This window comes from Xiphophorus maculatus, chromosome 12 (genome assembly GCF_002775205.1).
Source record: "Xiphophorus maculatus strain JP 163 A chromosome 12, X_maculatus-5.0-male, whole genome shotgun sequence".
Lineage (NCBI taxonomy): Eukaryota > Metazoa > Chordata > Actinopteri > Cyprinodontiformes > Poeciliidae > Xiphophorus > Xiphophorus maculatus.
Window position 1 is genome coordinate 21470287 of NC_036454.1, and position 20712 is coordinate 21490998.

The 20712-nt window shown below is 39.7% G+C and overlaps 1 protein-coding gene across 3 annotated transcripts in view; it reads left to right on the top strand.

The window, feature by feature from the left end:
• The window catches only part of slf1 (SMC5-SMC6 complex localization factor 1), a 38289-nt gene extending 17903 nt beyond the window's left edge, over positions 1–20386 (top strand). The window contains exons 16-20 of one of the 3 annotated variants that reach the window (XR_002753584.1): positions 3328–3420; positions 4273–4455; positions 14258–15645; positions 16316–16526; positions 19492–19576. Coding sequence is in view for 1 of the 3 variants with exons in the window: in XM_014470417.2 (XP_014325903.1) it covers positions 3328–3420; positions 4273–4455; positions 19492–19991 (776 nt within the window). In the remaining 2 variants the exon portion in view is untranslated. Of the gene's footprint in view, positions 1–3327; positions 3421–4272; positions 4456–14257; positions 16527–19491 lie in introns of all 3 variants that reach the window. The other 2 variants (XR_002753583.1, XM_014470417.2) reach the window with 2 other exon arrangements.
• The last annotated feature ends 326 nt before the right edge of the window (positions 20387–20712 follow it).

Here is a 20712-nt window from a genome sequence, read left to right on the forward strand (position 1 = left end):
GCAGCTTTTAGATCTATGCTTTGTTCACCAGACAGAGTTTACTGTACAGAATGCTGCCATGCAGAAACATTTGTCCTGTTGTCAGCACTTTATGGACTTCTGTCTCCACTTTGAGTCTGAAAATGTATTCAAATAGCTCTAATTAAAAAAAAAACTCAGAACAAAGAATGTCTGGAGCTATATAGTACCTACGTGATCACAATATCCACAGCTGTATTGCCTTTGTCTTATTCTTAGCTATATTTTTTATGGTTTCATATAGAATTGTAATACTATGACAGCAAACTCCTGTGATGGTTTTAAAAAGGTATATTCTTTGTGGCCACGTGTGCATGCTGACCTTTATCTGTCTTATTTTCTTTAAGCCACTTGTTCAATTCAGCTTATTTATAAAGAGCCAATTCACAGCACGGCATCTGAAGGCACTTTGAAAATAAGACATTTTTATTCAATCATGCAAACATTTTTGATTCAATTGATTCTAGTTACTCAAGGATCCTTGATGAATGTTAGTTTAAAGGGTAAAAAATTTCCAACTAAGGAAAGTCATCAGATTGCATCGACTTGCAGCATTAAATCCTCCTGGACGATTGATTTGCTCTGAAAAACGTGTTTGTGCCATGTTACTTCATCATATTAAGAAAGATGGAGACATCTACAGCTCTTTAGTACTGTACAGAGAGTAACTTCTAATTTACCTATCTATTTCATACATACAGAGATCGTGACATGGACAATGCCCTGATGCTCCATTTTGTTTTTCAGAGTCACAGTAAATGAAGTCGGTCCTCTGTTTGCACTGGTGGATTTCTAAACTGTTGGCTGCTAATGTTAATATCTCTTAAGGTTTTATTATAATTTGTTTTTCTCCAGTGGAGTTGCACTAATCTTGGCCTTGGGAAATTATTTCACTGCCATGACTTTTGGAGCCAGCGACAATAGTACTCTTCAAATAGTTTTAAATACATCCAATAACTGGCCACAGAATTCCCTCCTAACACATTCCTGAGAAATGGCATTGTTACAGGCACCCAGCAGCTTTTTGGTCCGGAGGATCAGCGGGCCAAATGCCGCTTTACAGGAGAACAGCAAGCAGACTGAGGGAATATAAAGCAGCAACATGTACATTTAACTTTTCTATTAAAGTGTGAAACGGGGGATTTATAGAAAAGGACAGCCGGATTTATCCTTTCCGTGCTTGTAAATGCTGAGCATGCAATTACCCCTATAATAGAGGCGTTGTGTCCAAATTGGAGCCATTAAAGTGATTTAACACTGTGCGGATTGGTTCTGGCATTTGCGAGGATGTGTACACATAAGGTGCAGTGGAACGGTTGTTTAATCGCAGCATTTTAGCGCCCAGTAATTGTGCAGCAGCCCACTAAAACCCTGACATACCTCACTCTAAAGCTTACTCATTAAGGACTGTGGTTTGGACTTGCTTTCATTGTCTGTTTTGCTGCTTTTTGTTTTTAATTTATGGATACGTTGGTTTGCTTTATTAATAGTTCCAGAAGATGTCACCTTGCAACAACAATGACGTAGCGTTCTCTGAGTCATTTGTATATTTTTCTACATTTTACAGATATTTTTTATTTCAGTCATCTGCTTTCATCATGTGAAAGGTGAAACAAATTATTCCAATAGTGATCTATCAGAGGAAGGTATTTTTAAACTTTATCCATTTTTGTTACAGTATTGTCTCAGAGTACTTTCACTAATTTTAAAGTTTTATCAGCTTAATGTATGAAAAATATAACTTCATTTAGGCCAGTATCTGCAGCTTATAAATTAGTCAAATATGTGGCCTTCTTTAAATGCAGTCTTATGTTTTGTAGGCCGGGTCAGCAGAGCACTAGTTTCTATTTGCTGCTGGTTCATAGTGAGTCTTTATTTATTCTTTATGTTTGTATTGGTAAGAAAAATTTAAATGTGGATAATTTTTCATCTTAGAAATATGCACGAACGCAAAGTACCTTTAAGCAGAAAACTAATGTACACCAATTTTTTATTTTATTTTTTATTTTTGTTACTTTTTTCAGTTTTGAATAGTTTTTCCAAGTAAATTTAACTGCATATTTTATGTGAAATGAATCTGTATTTAGTGTCATTTAAACTAAACATTATTGCTTTATGTTGTCCTCCTGCATCTTAGTGGGAGAAAGATATACTCCTTTGTGAAATTTATTTATTTATTTTTTTAAAGTTTTTTTTCTTTCTCATATTTGTAAGTATTATTGACTGCAGTTTAATTCATAAAGGTTGGTCTTGAAAATGACTAGGATCCAGCAGAGTCAGTATTATACAGAGAGGTTTTGAAATGAAAAGAAATGCTTTTACTGTCTACATCCCCCCTTCTTCTCTTACCCTTGCGTCTCTTCCATCCTTGTTGCCCCTCCTGTTACCCCAGTCTTTGCTCCGTGTGCGTGTGAGTGGTGCCCCTGTCTGGGGGAGGCATCCTGGGGAGAACCAGTAAAGCATTTATTACAGGCTTTGCAAGCCTGCATTATACAGCCACTCATGCTTGGCCTTTAACTTCCTCTCTGAAGTTCAGCCATACATGAAGAAAGGGGGCTCCTGCTCCTAATATATTCCTGAGATATATTTTTTTTGTATTGTATCAAGAAAAAGTGGCGAATTCAAAGAGGAACGAAAATTGTGTTTAAAAATGTAAATTGAATCCTTTGAGTTTTCTTTTCTTTTCTTCTTTTTCCACTGTCTTTTTCTCTGGTAGTTTGTTGAATAAATATCACGTGGTGAAACTTGGAATGCCCAGTGGAGCTTTTGAACCCAAAATCTGTGAAAAATCCTTTCAGAGCCTTTGTGCGTGGGCTCTCTACCATAACTTCCTCTCAAGTAAGAATACAGAAACGAGCAGACAGGAAGCTGCTTTCTCACAAGACCTTTTATACACTCACCGGCTGCCCTGATATTAACATTTTTGGTCAAGGGTGTAGCTGGAAAATCTTTGTTACAGAGGAAAGAACGAGGCAAATTAACCGAACTATTCATCTATAATTTATTTTACTCTCATCTCTTCTGCCCCCCCCTTGAAAGATCAACCCCCTTTTCTCATCACTCCTTAAATCGCATCCTCATTGGTGGGTCTTACTTTTTAGGTCAGTTCTTTTACGTGTTTGGGGACATTTCAGTGGTATTTTATTGGTGTGTGTTTCTTACGCATGGGGACTATGGGAAGGACATCAGGCACACCCTAATTTTGGATCTCTCTCTTCTCTTTTGCCTCTTCTCTCTCTTTTCGGTGTGTTTGTCCGTTTCTGTGTATGTGTGTGTGCGGGCGTGTATGTGTGTGTTTCCTGGATGAAGGCGAGACCCTCCTACACAGAGCTTGCAAGACAAACCAAGTGGAAACGGTGCTTCAGATCCTGGCGTTTCCTGGCACAGACGTCAATGTTAAAGGTAAGACTCCCTCGCGTTTCCGTTTTTCTTGGAAACTCTCTCCCTGTTCCTGCAGCCGCACCGGCTGTTCTGGGGTTTTCGAAGAGCGATTGACAATGGGGGAAGAAAAGGAGCTAAGAAATCGGAGTGCGCCATCTCCGAGGTTTAACCTTTAGCTAAAATGTAAAGGGTGTGTCTAGAATGAATGTGGGGTGGGTTTGGGGCTCCCTATGATTATAGATTTACATCAGCCTTGATGAGCGAACATAATGCCTTTTGATATTTCAGAATGACTTTTGGTAAAACATAATAACTTGTCATTCTCTAATGGAAATGTGCAGTTAACAAAGGGATTTCTGATGTTTTGGTTGGTGTTAGAAGAATGCTTAAGGTGGCATCTCAATATCTGCCTGATTTTCAATACCTGATCAAGCAAAGCCATTGTATAAATTATAAAGCTTTTTGAAGTTTTCTCCCCAAAAAATCAAATTTCAAATTTTTTTCTGTTTGAATGGTTAAAAGAGCCCATCTGTGTGAGAATTTCTTCTGTAGAAATATATTCTGAGGAATTGAAAAGTACATTAATAATCGATATCCTGTTTATGAGAATTTTGTTAGGCACACGTATTTGATACTAAAGACATTGTGCTTTATGTGCTTTGTGCTGTCTTACGAAACAAGACATGAGAAAAACTAAATAGCAGCATAGTTTAGGTATGATTTTTTTTCTTTATAATTTTATCAATTCAAAATATTCCTGCAGCATATTCAGTATTAAAGCTCATACATAATATCTTCTCTAAATTTTGGCTTAAGCCAGCTTTGTTTGTGTGCTTGCTTTGTGAAACACTGTGCTTTGTGTGTGATTGGTAGACCATGCAGGCTGGACTCCTCTCCATGAAGCATGCAACCATGGCAGCACTGAGTGTGTGAGAGCATTGCTGCATCACCACCCCGCCCCTGTCCTCACTGACCAGGTCGCCGGAGTTAGTCCACTGCACGATGCCCTGCTGAACGGACACTTGGACATCGCTAAAATGTTACTGGAACATGCAGGTTAGTCAAATACTACTTGAAGATGGTCACTTGCTCAGCTTGATTGCTTACTAGGGAAATATTAATGGTAAATCCCCTTTTTAGCAGTCTGTTGTGTTCTAGTGTGTCTGGTTTTCTCTGTGAAAACCAGCAGGATAAATACCAAAGACTTTTTTGTTAAAGGCTAAAATAGTTTCTGTGTATAAACATCTGCCTCCCAAAACACAGGTCTCAAGAAAGAGATGGAAACATAAAGTCAAACGTCTCATTACAACCTGCGAAGTTTTCTTTAAAGAAAACTGAGCCTTTGTGCCATACCTTCAAAATACCATATTGTTATATAACATTGTGAACAAAACAGGCAGAATATGACTCCACTAAAGTTTAAACATATGTTTATGAAAGAAAGCATAGATTTTATAAGATGGCGCTAATGTATTTACAGCAATGTATGAATGGTGGGTCAGCAGTCTTTGAACTTTGAAGAGAAACCAATGACAAAGATGTAGATGATCTTGGGACAATATGGAGCTAGATAACTATTAGGTATTTCACATGAAAATGAGAACTGTTGATTTACAAAAACTTGCCTTACTGTGTTATACTTCATGTGCAATACAAGAGGTAGAGGAGCTCACCCTTATTCTTCAGACTGACTAAATCCATGACTTTGCATACCAGATGTATCCAGTTTTGTTATAAAAAGTCTCAACAGAAGAAACTATGCAGAATTCAGTTGTTCCACACATTGCCACTTCATTAGTTTCACTAGTCAGTATCAGTTTGGAGACCTTTTTGCCTTCATAACTGCCTCAATTATTGTTGACATAGATTCAACAAGGTGTCAGACACGGTCCTTCTGAGATCTTGGTATATATTGAGAAGATGGCATCAGCAGTTGCTGCAGATTTTTTTTTTTAGTTGCATATCCATGATGAAAATCCACCACATCTCAGAAGAGGTCAAGAAAACTTCCCTCATACAACAGCAAACCTCCATCAAAGGCCTAAACCATTGATACAATTCAGGATGCAGCTGAAATTGTGGTCTTGTACTGCTGAAGCACATCTACTTCAAGGTTCAACGTGATGTGTTGAACATCACCATCTCTATTTCGTTCCGAGTAGATTTGATTGCTACACTCAAATGCAAAGTGTTGGTGGTCAAATGGGCTAAATTGTCTGCAGCCCCTTCAAGGCAAAAGTCAAGTTTTGCAAGTTACCTGTCCTCAATAGGTTGTTTTTCTGCAAGTCTTCTACATGTGGTGTTCAAAGTTAAGAATCCTAAGATTCATGGATTTTCCATCCCTATTAGAGTTGATGGTGGTCCCAATGGTTGCAGCATTTGTTTGTTTTCTTGTTTTGTTTTTTTGTCTGGATCATAAATATTACCTTTCTTTGTCTGCTGCTTGTGTCTATGAGCCACATGCTACTTTGCAGTGTGCAGACCTTCCAAACACATTTGAGCCTCTTCTCATAACATGTCTGCTGATGTCGTTTTGACGAGATTAACCAAGGCAGAATTGTCCGCTTGCAAATTTCACTCGCAGGTCTTTCTTGGGAAATGTGTCACAACAGGACCAGTTTGCGTATCTTCATGTGAATGTGCCACACGCAGTCTGAGCTCAGGGAGAATTGAAGCGAACGTGACGGGTGTCGGTGTTGGGTGTATGGCAGCAGGTGGCGGAGGAAACGCGTGCATTTGTGTGTTGGTGGGTTTTGAAGGGAGGAGTGCTATTTTCCAGCGACGAACAAGTCTCTCATGTAACATACCTCTGCCTCAGCACACTTTTCAGTTTGACTAATTATAGTTAATTTGATTTGACTTTCCCATTAACACATGTACATATTCTGTCCTCAAAAAATAAATTAGACTGGGATTGTTTAGTCCCGGAGAGGAAACAAGAGAGCGCTCCCCTTTTTTTCTTTTTTTCTCCCTTCCTTAGTAACGGGAGAGAGCAAATTAAAAGAGGTCAGATGAAACCTGCTATCTGTATCGGCAAAATTAGAGGAGCGAGAAATCAAATGTACATGGCTGTTTATGTGTGTAGCAGACGTCTCGCTTTACTGTCTAGGCCAAGTCTTTTTTTACTGGACTGAACAAAACAGCAGATATGGGAATTGTCTCAGTTTGAAACACCCTTCAGGCTGGTGCATTATCCCTCTTTCTCTCATCTGTTCTCTGCTGACTGTTTGCCGTTTCCTCCCACCTTGATGGTAGGTTGTCTGAAGGCTACAGCAGGGAGTTGGTGAGGAGGTGGTCCTCCTGACTTCGGGCTATGTTGTCTCACACTGTCTCTTTTCCATGATCTACATTTGGTTGCCATAGACACCTTCGATAAGTCCCCCTCCCTCTTTTTCTTTCTTTTAAGATCTTCAAGTCCAGGCTGTTAAATGTAGAAAGTTTTAGCTTACGGGGGTAAATGATGTTTAGTTACCATAACCATCCTTGCTGTTGACTATAGTTTTTATTTCCAACTTTTTGTGCTGGTGGCTGCATATCAGGTTTTTTTTTTTTGGTTTTTTTCCCCTTCCACTTTGGCCAGGTAGGATTTCTGCACTGTTCCAGGATAGGAAACCAGGCCAGTGGGCCAGACGCATTTCCATTCCTCGGTCTCCTTATTCATTATATTCATGCCTGTTTTATTCCTGCGAGTGCCAACTGCAATCCCAGAAACCATATTTCATTGAGGCATTCACCCCATTGTCCTAGTTGTTTCCAGCAGACAACCTAGTTGCCAAGGTTTTGGTAGGCCAGAGAGGGCAACACTGACACTGGCACACCAACAAAGCCTTCAGTTGGGAGTGATCTCACCCCTTTTGTAAGCCTGTCTGTCCGCTCGGAGGCCTGCACTCTGCATGCAAGTGGGTGCATTTTTACAGCTATATTGTATGCCGGGGTGGAATGGGTAGATCCCCTACCCCCGCTACCTCAATCCCTCCAGGCTTACGAAGCTGGCAATGAAAGGATGCCATGGCTGAGGGCAAGGCTGACTCTGCTCTCCTCTCCCCCTCCTTCCTTAGCCCAAGGCCGCCCCACATGACCCCTGTCTATGAGCTCGGCTTGTTTTTCACTCAAAACTGAAGTGTCCTTGGCTATGTATTTTGCCGCATGTATGCACAAATGCTATCCTTCATCTCAAAGCGTGCTGTAAGCATACGCTGGTTTGCAATTAGCTGTCGGACAGAGAGAGCGTGTTGATGCTCCCTTTGCCTCTTTCTTTCTCAGCTGCTTTTCAGAGGCTACACTGGGCGACTTGAGTGGAAAATGACCCAAAGGCCACAGCGGTATGGCTTCGATCTGGCATGCAGAGGAGGAGTGTCAGTTAGGAAAAGGTGGAGAAATAAAAAGAAAGGATCCTATAAGATGCCTACATCCAGTCGCTGCACAGTAATCACTTATGCAGTCCTTTCAGTGTTATTTGGCCTGCTATCAATCGAAGTTAGCCCACCCCAAGTTACAAACATGTATCAGACTATTTTAACTCTTGAAGAGGATTGTTTAGCTGTTCCCAGAGAAATCAGGTGGTGACTGAAACTGACCTATATGAAACTTTAATCTTTGTCTAATCTGTGAACCCACCATATCTAAGCAGCTACCAGCTGGTAACAACAATACTCTTCGGTGTGGAAGTTATTTCAGCAGGAGCAGTTACTTAAACACATAGCTAGCTGTTTATATGGTCAGAGAGATGTCTGTAATGAAGCCAGTGAAAAGAGACACTAATGAAAATGAAACAGTATTTTCTACGCCTTGGCCAGACTTGAGTCTGGTTGAGAGAAATCAAAACGTTTAGTAGATAACAAGAAGGCTGAACACTGTAGAATTGAGCTCTGTTACATGTCATGAGCTTTCAAAGCTAAATTTTTATCTTGGAGCTTTTTTTGGATTTTGATAGTTAATATTACATTCTTTCAAGTTTGTATTCTTTAGAACATTTGTTCTCAAACTATTCATAAAAAGGACCATTTGAGTAAATTATATGCTTTCCAATTACTACCTTACAGACAATGATAAAACAGGACTTGTTCATTTGTGTAAACCACGAAATTAGGCTTTTTTTGTACAGTCTACATGGACTCGTAGGTCGATAAGTAGATATGTAAATGAACAGGAACGTCCCCTGAAGACAGAATTCCAAGTAGAAAAATCAAGTTTTACTCCAAATTCAAATCAAATATGGCTGCCCCGTGTTTAAAATTTTGTGGTAACTGCAGACGTGCAGTTCTGCAGATGTAGTTGTATGTGTGTTTGTGGGTTTTGAAGGGAGGAGTGCATGCCACTAAATCTTTCACACCAATAGCATAATGTGACATGTGGTAATAAACATATCCATTTAGCATCTGAATACATAGTGTAAAAAATATGGTGTTAGTAATTTAAATTGCTAGCTTGTCACTGAGCACAACAGTTAACAGATCCCACCGGTCTGCCAAACATTGAGTTGAATATAATGTGATTGCTGTAATGCTTTAACGTTTGAACTTCAGAGGTACAAATGTAAGCACCAGCAGGTTTTCCTGGTTCACTGCTGACCGCTTCTAGTTAAAACAAGGCTAAACTTGGTTTTCTTGAAATGTTGCGGTCTGCACATTTCTTAAGTAAAGGTCTAGGTTTGTTTTGCATCCCAAGTCTGTGGCAGCTTCCTATTGACCTTGTGTTTTTGTTTACAAATATTTCTGGTGAGTATCAATGATGCTTGCACCAAAGTTTTGGAACAATGTCTGTGCTGTTTTAAATATGCTAGCTTTACTAACTACAAAGATGCTAGAGACAAGTTAAGATTTCAGCTCTGTTCTTGTTTCTCTTTGGTTTAAAGTAATGGTAAAAGCTTGTTTCATAGCAGAAACTTTTCTCACACCTCACGCATAAGTTGTCTTTGTTGGCTATGTAAGCTGGTACATGGTGCTTGAATCTCTCTTATAAAAACACATGCTTAATGCAGTGAATCTACTGGACTCCATCTGATGTTGAGTTGAACAAGTGTTTGTGGAGAAGAAAGATCTAAATAACTGACTTTCATACCATCAAAGTCACTTATGATTCGTAGTAGCATGTTTGTCTGACTCTGTTGTTGACTCTCATACAGGCAGATGTTGACGCATACTAGGGCCTTGTTGCTGTCAAAATGGTAAAGAAATAGAGAAAGTTCATTCTGTTCAGCTCTCACGTTCTCGTGGGTCCTGATCTGGCAACTGTGAGGAGCTGAAGTGAGGCAGCGTTTGCAGCCCTCGGCTTCACTCGGGTGCGTTGATGTTTCAGCTGCAGGTTTCTCCAGGCTGTAGTTCAAGGACTTCCCTCACTGGGAATTCCTAACTAGAGTCTCCTTTTTCTTCTCTGCACCCCCCAGTTTGCCCACACACATACAAGTATAAGTACACATGCTTTTTTTGTTTTTTGCGTATTATGAATTAAGTCTCCCTGATTGATTCTCCTTTTAGATAAAATGTTTTTCTGTTTGTGTATTTTTATTTATTTTTTCATATACACTGCTCAAAGAACTCACCACCTGGATTTATCAATTCAAATAGGTAAGAGCCTGCCATTGGATAATTGCTCCATCAATAACTATGCTTCAGGTGGCAACAAGTTATTTAACCCTAACTGATGAAGAGAGTTGCTTCTCATTTCTTTACAAAGTTAAAAGACACGCCGTGTAGTTGTGAAAACAACGGGAACATAAAAGAAGATTACTGAGTCTATTGTAATTAAGTTAAGAACTGTCCAACAACACATTATTAAAAACTGGGAGTACAGAGGCGGATCATGTTACTTATTAAAAACATGTTGTCAGAATAATCTCTGACCAAAAAGCAGTGGAACAGGGTCATGTGATCTGAGGAGCCCAGGTTTGCCCTGTTGCAGATTAATATGTGCATCTGGTTGAGAAAGGAGACACCCATCATGCCTACTGCCTACTTTTCAAGCCTGTGGAGACAGTGCTATGATCTGGGTCTGCTGCAATTGGTCAGGTACCTTTGAGATACCTTCTCAAAATACCTTTGAGAATTTGTGGGACGTTCTAAAGAACAATTTGCACCAATATCAATTGTTTCATGCCCCCAGCAAGACGAAACATTGATGCAACTCTGTATAGAAATACATTATAGCTTACTGGAATGATGCCACAACAAATGCAGGCTGTAATCACTGTCTAACAAACCACAGTGCTTGACGTTATAAGGGTCGTAGAACAATTTTATATGACTTATGGTTTATTAATGCTCTATTTTTTTCCCTGTCTTTACCTATTTTTAAGCAAACACATTGACCACAATAGCTAGTTTCCACAAGGGGAAAACTAGCCACAATTTCTCCTTTGTGGGGAAAGGACCAAGGAAGTAAATAATTTTTTTTTTTTTTTAAAGTAATTATTTTTCCTGGGGTTTTTACACCCCAAGGTTCTTCTGGATACTAATGTTGTATAGTTAATGGCAAGGACAGTATCTATAATGAAACCATTCTTTTGTCATTGACACAAAACGCCATTTTTCAAGGTGTAACTCAATTATTTTTTTGTCTCCAATCTGATTGGAAAAGAAAATAAGCAAAGACTGGGCAGATTTTGTTTTGTTGGCCGTGAGGATTGCACTCGATCGTCCAGCTCTGACCTCAAGTCATCACTCATGCACAGTGATAAAATTGCAATTCTGTCTGACTTATTTTTTTTTCAAGACTCAATTAAAATATTAAGCAAAAACTTGGGAAGGAATTTTATAGTGTTGAAAAGCAGCGATAATAATAAAGGATACAATCAGGAGAAGAATTTTCATTTACGAAGTTGATTAACGGCGAGGCAACAATGGGATGTTTGTGAACCCAGCTGGAGTGGGTCGTACTTCATAAATGGAGGCATTCAACAGCAGTTAAGTGTGTTTGCTTGAAGCTTTCTCTGAATGAAGAGCAATGCCCTGCTGCGTACTTGCGGAGTGCTTTAATTGTTGCACTGCTTGTGGACGCCTCTCGTTCACCTCTTCATTGTTGAGCGGCAGAAACACAGTGTATACAGCAGGAGCACTTATTCATTTTTTCCAAGAATTTAAAGTCGGTTTGAGTTTCTTGAATCAGGCTTTGCCAAAACAACCAAACCCTCTCGCTGTTTGGATCATCATGTGGAATTTGAAAAAGGTCTGAAATTGTCTCAGATTGCTGTTTACCTTTTCAAATTTTTGCCCATCTCTTGAAAAGGCTTTTGTTATGTGAAGGAATAGATAGATGGAAGAGGAGCAGAGAGAGATAAATATTGACATTTTACATTGTGTTTCTAAGTGGAAAGGGCAAACAGTTCAAATTATGTTGCTGAAAAGTGTCAAACTCTTTTAGTGTATTAAGACTGTATAAGAATTCTTGACAGAAAAATGTTTTTTATCATTTATATTTTCCTTGACCTCTTCTGTTAATATCTGTGCTGCTGATTCTTTGATCCAAACTTTTGTTTTCAGACTCCTGGTAAATTTCCGTCTTCATTCCCGCATTGCTCTCAAGAAGCCAAACAACCAATCACTTCATTATTTTTGTTGTGTTCTAGGTAGTTTTTCTGTCAATAGCAGTACTTTAAAAAATCCTCTTGAGAATGATGGTAATTATAATTGTTTGACTTTCATCCAAAAGCCTCTACTGGGCATATGCCACCATCACTGTCTTAGAGGTCACATGTACCCAGGAAAAACAAACAAAAAATTATATACTTAGCCTTTGCGTACGAGTCATTATTTTTCTCAATGATTGAGTTATTTGAGAAATTATAGAAACAAATACTTGTAAAAATACTAAATCTCATGTAATTTAGCGGGTTGGGGACCAGAACCTCTCATGAATTGCTGAAATCCAGAAATACTGGAGACAGCTCATATCTGCCTATGTTTTCTAGATCGAACACCAAAAATACCTTAATAGTCATTCATATACTCCATGGAAACCATCTTTTCACTACCACAGAATCTAAGATTTACAATCTACATTATCTCTGCTTTTGAAGTCATTCAGCACTAACAAAAATGAATGATGCTCCTGAGGTGGGTCAAAGTTTAAAAACTACATCTTTCTGATGCAGAAGATGCGAGCTGCTCGATTCCTCTCCGTATTGTCATTATGAACAAACACCAGCCACTAGTGTCTCAAATCAAAATTGCTGACATTTGACAGGCAAAAAATCTTTCCAATTATATAAACAATATCTTAGCAGTGACTCCTCTCACTTCAGGATGACACAGGGACAAATTTACAAGACCAATTTTAACTGAGGTTGCACACACATGTATGTGCTTTACACGATTTTTTACCCACACAATATATACATATATACATATATATATATATATATATATATTTTTTTTTTTTTTTTTTTTTTCAGAAACATGATTTCCTTTAGCAAATGAATTAACACAAAGTTTTACATTTTTATAGCCGCCGGAGGGAAACTTAAAGTGTGAATCAAACATAAACCGGAGGTGCGCTTTTATTTTGAAAGGAGAGCGCCGTAACTTGTGCTGTCGCTCACATTAAGATCGAGGGCAGACTGGCTTTACTGCCATTTCCGAAGAGGCGGCCAGCTTTACCGCATTGATAGACTCCGATGCTGGCTGTCAGCTAATATCTAACACTTCTGATGATGCTGACACTGCTGCAGGAGCACTAACAATGTCATTTAAAATATTTATTGCCTCTGTGAGTCGCTGCCGCTCAGCTCTTTTTCTATCCGTGAAAACCCGCCTCCTCCTGCCTGGGGTCCAATCAGAAACTGAAATTTTAAGTTAACTTCCGTTGCAACCAAACTGTGAGAGAGTTTGATATGTGTAAGAGAGTGTGTAAGTTTTGGCCCTTGGGACCTCTCATACATAAGTGATGGTAATTTACCCAACTTGTTGTTTTTTGTGTATCTTTAGGTCAAAACTCATGAGTGTGATGATAATAAGGTTAAACTAAAAGCTGTGCAAAGTAATATTTGTAGAGTTTTAGCAAACTATGTCAAAGTTAATCAGAAAAGAGACATAAGAAACATCAGTGAAACAGTTTAAGCCAGAAAACATGCAGCCAGTTGGACCATTGAAGAAAAGATCTTGTATGTATATGTGTGTGGGTATTTATATACATATTAACACAGTTAGTCTTTAATTTGGTGTTGCTCCAATCAGATCGTGGTCTCTGCTGAATCACTGAGGTGTTTATGTATCCGTATTTTGTGTACCTGTGTTTCCCTGGAGTCTCATGTTCTCATGGATAAAATGTTTGCTTTCAAAGGCATGCCATCTTTTGCTGGTGTCTGTCCAACTTCATTGGTTAAATTAACCTCTGCTGCATGTAGTTTAAGTGGCAACATTAGGCTGTGTGAATGAGATTTGTAGTCGCGACACGCCAGTAATATACTTGCATTGCACAATCATTACATTCAGTTTGTTTGGATGTTAAAGAGACCATGTTAACAATACACACGAAGGTCACCTGTGGCTGACAAAAGCTCTGCTCATCAAGGCATTTGTTTTATTTACAGTAAAGAGGTAAATGAAGCCAAGTAAACTCAACATTGTTACTCATTAATTTCAAGGAAACTACTACACCCACTGAAACCCCTGTGGCTTTTAGGTTAAAACCAGTCACAGAATGCAGAGGTTGACTTTTAGCCTGCTTCTGGTGATGTCTGGCTGGTTGTACGTCTTCCTGAGTCTGATTCCTCTCTTTGGTGCGTCATTCGGTTGTTGTTTTCGCTGTGAATTTCTAGTTGCTAGCTAGCAGCACCCTGTGGATGTGTGCTGCCGTGCCCCTGGCTGCAGTTCAGACACTCACCCTGAATATGTCTTTCTTTTTTTTTTCTTTTTTCTTCCAGGCAGTGAGGTGGGGGTAGCGTTGGGGGTGTTTACCATGCAGTGGAACTGCCTGCATCCCAGCTTGTCTGCCTTACCCCCAGACTCAGACCAGAAAGACTGGGGGAGGGAGGGAAGGAGTACTGCATCTTTCTTTCTTTCATTCCCTCCCTCTCTACCTCCTTCTTCAAATTTCCCCCTTCCTCCACTCTCACTTTTATATTTCTTGTCTTCGCCTGCCCTCTAAAGGCCAAAGGGCTTCGTGCTCTGTATGTAAATGTGTGTGTGGCCGCCAGGCTGCATCTGGCGGCTGCATCAGCCAGTGGCTTTTTCTCAGCATGTGAATTCTTCCTCTCACTGCTGTAGCTTCACAACTTAGGGTATTTTTCATCACATTCATGCACACACACTTAAAGGACGGTGTAATTACCCTATGCTCTCATGTACTCCCTCAGGTGTTATATTTATCACCGCTGGAGCATTTCTGACACCCAGCACCAATACCTGGATTCACTACAGTCACCATTCTTGCACCAAATACACTTCCCCAGGCATATAACACTATGTATACATTTATAACTAAGTCAAATGATCTAATCTATAGTTATGCTTACGTACGATGTTTGCTCCATTAGCATATAGTTGGAGTTACATTCCCTGAAGCTTATGAGTCTGTGATTTCTGTTTTCTGTAATAAGCCACAACAAGAAAGCAAGTTGATATTTAAAAGAATAAAAAGAGAAAATAAAGAACCAGCATGAAGGCAAATAACACAAATTGTGGTTAGAGCTATCCAGTTAGCTTTCAGGCAGACAGATTCTACAAAGAGCCTTACAAACCGAGCCCAGGGCCGTGCTGCAGGGACGCCTTCCCACCCCTCCTTCGCGCTCCAGTGTCAGACCTCTGATTGGAGCCTGTCTGTCAACTGGGTTTGACATGATGACGGCGGGGGGAACTCTGGGAAACCGGGTTGCATTTCTTTATCTCCTGGATCTGCTGCAAAGAAAACAGAGCTGTTCTGGAGACATGGCAGACAGTAAAACTAATAACACCGGAGCAGCGTATCGTTATTTCTGATTTTTCTGTCACCTGTGATTTTCACCGGGACACACCAAGAGGTAACTTTTGGTGCGAGACTTATTGATTAAAATAAAAAGTGTAAAAAGTTAAACGGTAATGTTGCTCCCTGTGAGATCTCTTTTCAAAAGCAGGTTTAGAGCAGAGTTTGTCCACCAAGTACTGTGACGAATCCAGTTTTTTTGCAGTTTTGTTTGGAGGAAATCTACATTTTAGTGGATCCTCCCATAGTGCGTAATGTTTTAGTTAACGTCACACAGCCACTCCTCCTGATTGAGAGCAGTATCGACACCGACTCCTGCTGATGCTGAAGACAGCTTGTTACAGAAACCTGGTGATTATGTCCCGCTGTGAACAACCTCACTCTCCCTCTCACACTCTCACATCACTCCCTAACCTCTGCCTTTCTCTTGTGGCCACTTTGATCAAATTTGCACTCTCACGTCCTTGACTGCTGCCCCCAACCACTGACCCTTGTATTTAAAATATCCACGCTTATGTAAATGTTTATGTAGATTAATGCCACAATTTATGCTGATTGGTTTTTTGCCCATTCAGATTTGAAAGACTAAAAGGTAGACAACCACTTACCTTCTGTTGGGAGCTCTCACAAATAATCTTAAGGGCTGAAATGTACCAATCAGAAATTTGGTGCCCATTTCTGATCTCATTTCTGATTTTTGTGAAGCACCGACCTTCTGATACCAGGTCTTCTTTAAGAACTATTAAGAGAATTAAACCTCCTAGCTTGAGCAGCCATCAATTATTTTTATTACTGGCAGAGGCGACATCCATCCAAGAATTTGTTATTTAAAGCAGATTTCAGCTAATTTAAAACAAGGACCAAATGATTGCCAGTTTAACATCGTATGCTGTGTTGACCATTACTAAACCATATAAATCACAATAACCCTGAGGTTCTCAATGTGTGGGAGGAATGTTGAAGGGAACCTTGTTGGTATAAAAAATTTTATTATTTTTTTTTAATATATGCAACTTTACAGATTCACATTTCCTGCATGACGGTAACCTATCAGTAACCTCTCAGAGGTCATGGCAGTAACAGAGGTTGGCGGTAACTGCTGGAGGTCCACTCATGACGGGTTCTGACAAGTAAAGTGTTTCCCGGCAACAGCTATGCAGAGTACCGCGGGAGGAGTTTATGCCTTCAATCAATTTGGAGTCAAAAGTGCCGTCTCACATGAAAAGGCACAGGTACAGCATCCTCCTGAGTAATGATGACGCTGCATTGCTGTTTCACGCTGCATAAATGTTACAAACACACAAGAGACATGAAAAGAGACGAAGACGGATACTTGCCAGTAAAAAGCAGAGATTTGTTATTTTTGTGCAGTAAACATAACTTGACATTTGTCTCCATTAAGTCAATGCAGCTATAAAATATTGTGCTTTGTTGATTTCTTGGGCTTCTGTGCAAAAGTGAATTGCAATCATTTTACTTGTTGTTTTAAAAATTTAACGTATTTGTATCCATGCTTGTTTTAAAACGACCTCGAACAAAAACAGAGTCATGGTACAAAAAAAAATTATTAAAACTAAAAAGTGACGACGTAAAAGAAACAGAAAGTCATATTTTGCATAATTACTATCGTTTCAAGTATATACGGATTTAGTGTAATTTAAATAGTTATTTCCGTTCTCACTGATTAATTTTCTACATTAGTCTGTTTTGAACAGCTAAAATCATATAATGGAATACGGAAAACGTTTTATGAGTTGGTGAGAGATCTAGGATGGTAAAAAATAAATAAATAAATCTAATAGTATGCACAAAAAATTGGGTTTTAGAAATCATAGATCTTAAGTGATCATACATTTAGTTATTTTGTTTAACTAGTAAAACTGTTAAAACTTTTATTGTTTTATGAAAAGAACTGTTTCTACTTTATTTTTAAAAGCCAATCAGAAAAGGAAATCAGCAAAACAGTTACCGTACTTTCTTTTTGACACAAAAGAAGCTGAGGGGAAAAAAATTAAACTTGTTTCTGTTGGTGGGTACAACGGTTTAAGAACCACCGTGTTAAGAAAACTCTTCTGTTGTAGCTGTTTAACAATAAGAACAAAATGTGTGAGTAGATGTTGAAACAACACCTGTACATTCTATGAAGACCTGTCAGCCGTTCATTCAGGCCGTAAAAAAACATCACTTTGCTGGATGGTTTCCATTTCCTACGTTTGTAGTTTAGCAACGTTTTCCAGGTATATCAAGGAACTGCCTTGGGGTGTTTCATCAAACTGGCGGAGGAGTAAAACCGATATGCAACCGATTTCAGTAAATTGAATTTGTACATTGGAAGCATTTACAAATGACAAAGTTAAGTGTGTACATTCTCCAGGGGTAACGTACAGAAAATGAGTTTAGGGCGTTCGCTGTTGACCAGATTGTCAAAGTTTTGACCAGCTGAACAAGATGTTAAGAATTCTGAGTTATTTTGTTAGTTTTACAAATATATTTTTTATCAAAATGCCAGCAAGAAGGCCCAGTATGTATGGTTTATCCTTTTGTTATAACAAACAATCATCCCTTCTTTCTAGTTTCACACTTCCTCCAACCCCACAGTGTCTGTCAAACTGCAAATAAGTGCCAGCAGTGTAATCAAGCAGCCCTTCAGCTGTGAGCGTGTCATACGGAGCCTCCACAGAGCCGTAAACCTGCTCATAAGTGGTAGTAGCATCGCCAAGGTTGAACAGTCAAGTGCCATCAAAAGCAGTTTGCTATAGAAATGGGTCTATCTGAAAGCAAACAAAGGGCTCACTCCCAACTCGACCCGCTCTGTAGACTAAATGTGCGCGGGCCTGTCTGACGCTGGAAAATGGCTTTCAGCCTGAATAGAGAGCAGAGAAACAAGGTGGTAAATGTCAGCATCAGAACTTTGCTTGCTTTGTGAGGGAGAGCAGAAAGTGTTGCATTCAGCACCGACTGTCACCGCAAGCTGAATGCATCGCAGCAGCGCCGGAAGGGGAAAGTCAAGGTCGGTGGAGACGTTTTGAATGGTATACAATTAAAGCCATACATTAAGTGTTTATTTTTACACTTATTTTTACTGTATTAATGGAGAACTTTGCCAGCGCTGTTGACTTCCTCGTTAAATTTCCAACAAGGCACATTTTTCCGACGTCGAACTCGAGGTCCACTGCGACTCGGCGGCTCCTTGTGTCTGCGTCGACACTTACAGCAGTGCATCAAAAAAAAAAAAAAGAGAGAAAAGCTGAGCCTCCGTCAGGTCACTAACCCTCTGCGCCTTTAACACAAACACAAAGTGACCTGCCAGTCACCGAGCTAAGGCGAAGTGTCAGCTGAAGTTAGCGCTGAAGTGAGCTAATAGGCCCGTCTGGCGCTGAGGGCCAGTGGGAAAACAGCTGTTCATTTAAGCCTTCCACTTCTCACACTCTGCGTTTGGATGAGAGCGCGAGTTTGTCTCACGGAGCGAATGTATTTGTGCGTGACACCCATTCCTGTTACCTTGTCCTGCCGCTGACCCGTGTCGTGTCTCTTCCGCCTTATTTGATAATGATGCCGCAGACTAAGGTAACTTGGCTGCAAATCTGTTTCGTCTGTTATCACCGAGGCTTAAACTTGCTGCTAACATTGAAATCATTAACCTCCACGTTTAAGGTCAGTGCGCGACTTTGAAATTTTGAAATTTGGGCGCTGTGCCGTGGCTTACCTTAAATGACCTACCAATATTTATTTAATGCTTTGCGCTTTGATGTGTCTTACAGCCTTTTTACTTGCAAAGGTATTTATATCCCTTCAACGTTTTCATATTTTGTCACGTCTGAACCACAAACTTAATTTACCGGGACTTTATAAGATAGTGTTTTTTATTTCTTCTTTTTTAAAAAATATGCAAATCTTGTAAGTTATACTTTTCCAAAGCTGTTATTTTATGTATATAATGTACTTACAAATTAAATAGTCGTCCTGAAGTTTCTTTCTTCTGTGCATCATATTAATAATGTGGTGCTTTATAAAGCATATCACCCAACAAAACACTCTGTTCTTCTTACTTTCAAGCATTAGCTTCAGATTAATTTATCTTTCTTGTGTTTCTATAAAACAGGCCCACCGTGGGACTGTCGGTGTATCCTGTCACATTGTTTGAAGCCTGGTCTTAGCACTGTCTGATCTTACCCTGGATGTCTCTGTCTCCCTCAGGCTCGGTTCTTCTCCAGCAGACCGACAGAGACGGACAGACTCCACTGGATCTGGTCTCTGTACCGAGTCAGAGGGAGGAGCTCCTCCGCAGCGCTCAGGTCAGAGATTCAGTCCGCACGAACAAAGACAAAACTGAGGTTTTGAACCTTCCTCTCCTCGAGGCTGGATCTAGTCTGCTGGGCCATCTCATTTTCTCCTACCAGTTGGAAAGGGGTCTGCCTGGCCTCACACAGTCGGGGAACAGACCCCAGACCCTGGTCTACAAGCTAGTCGCTGCGTTGGAGAAACACTCCCTTCAGAAAGTCACTTCGGACTGGACAGATCAGCGGGCAGTGAGGCTGGCGGAAGACGTGGAGACATTGTTGAGGCTCAGTCGAGGAGAGCACAAAGAACAGGTGTCTGCGGCTGCCAAGGAGTGCAGAGGAGAGAACACGGTTTTCCTGATGGAAACACTGAAGAACCTACAGGCTCGTGGCAAGGCACTAGTTGCTGATTTGTAAGAAAAGATTGATAGGGTGGAAAAAATTGCACATCCTGTCATTGAGGGTTTTCCATAATGATGCAATCCCCCATATCCACTGGAAATGGTTTGTACATATCAGTATACTGTCATTTCTACACTGATAACTTGCTTTAAAAAATATAGTCTGTGTTTTGTCAGGTTATTTGACTTGACATATATTTTTCAAACATTTTGTGAATGTAAAAGTATTTATTTTTGAATATTTCCAGCCTCATATGAACACTAACATTTCCACCTCCAGTTTCACTTTTAACTTGCTACTTTCCCTGTTTTTAATAAATCTGTTTTGTCATATAGATTTTTTTAAGAACTGTATAAAGTGCAAAAGAAACGTTCCAATTGGAACTCAGTCATTAAAAACCTTAAATATTTAAGAAAATTTCAATAAAAATTTAAGATGTTTGGTTTTAACAAGCTTCTTCATCAGCTACTGTTACTCGGTTATTAATAGAATCAAAATGAGAAAACAACTATGTGAAAACATGTAATACCTTTTAATGTGCTCCTCCTGCTGTGTGGAAATCCCCTTACTTAAACAATTTGCTGAGCTTGTTCCAGAAAGCAACGCCTGGCAGATGGGTGTTGGTACTAAGACCTAAAAATGACGGCCTTATGTAAATGTGACTGTGAAGAACGAACCTCCTTAAAGTTGTCTGGAATCTTTATTTAAGATAGTTTACAGATCAGATGTTTTCATT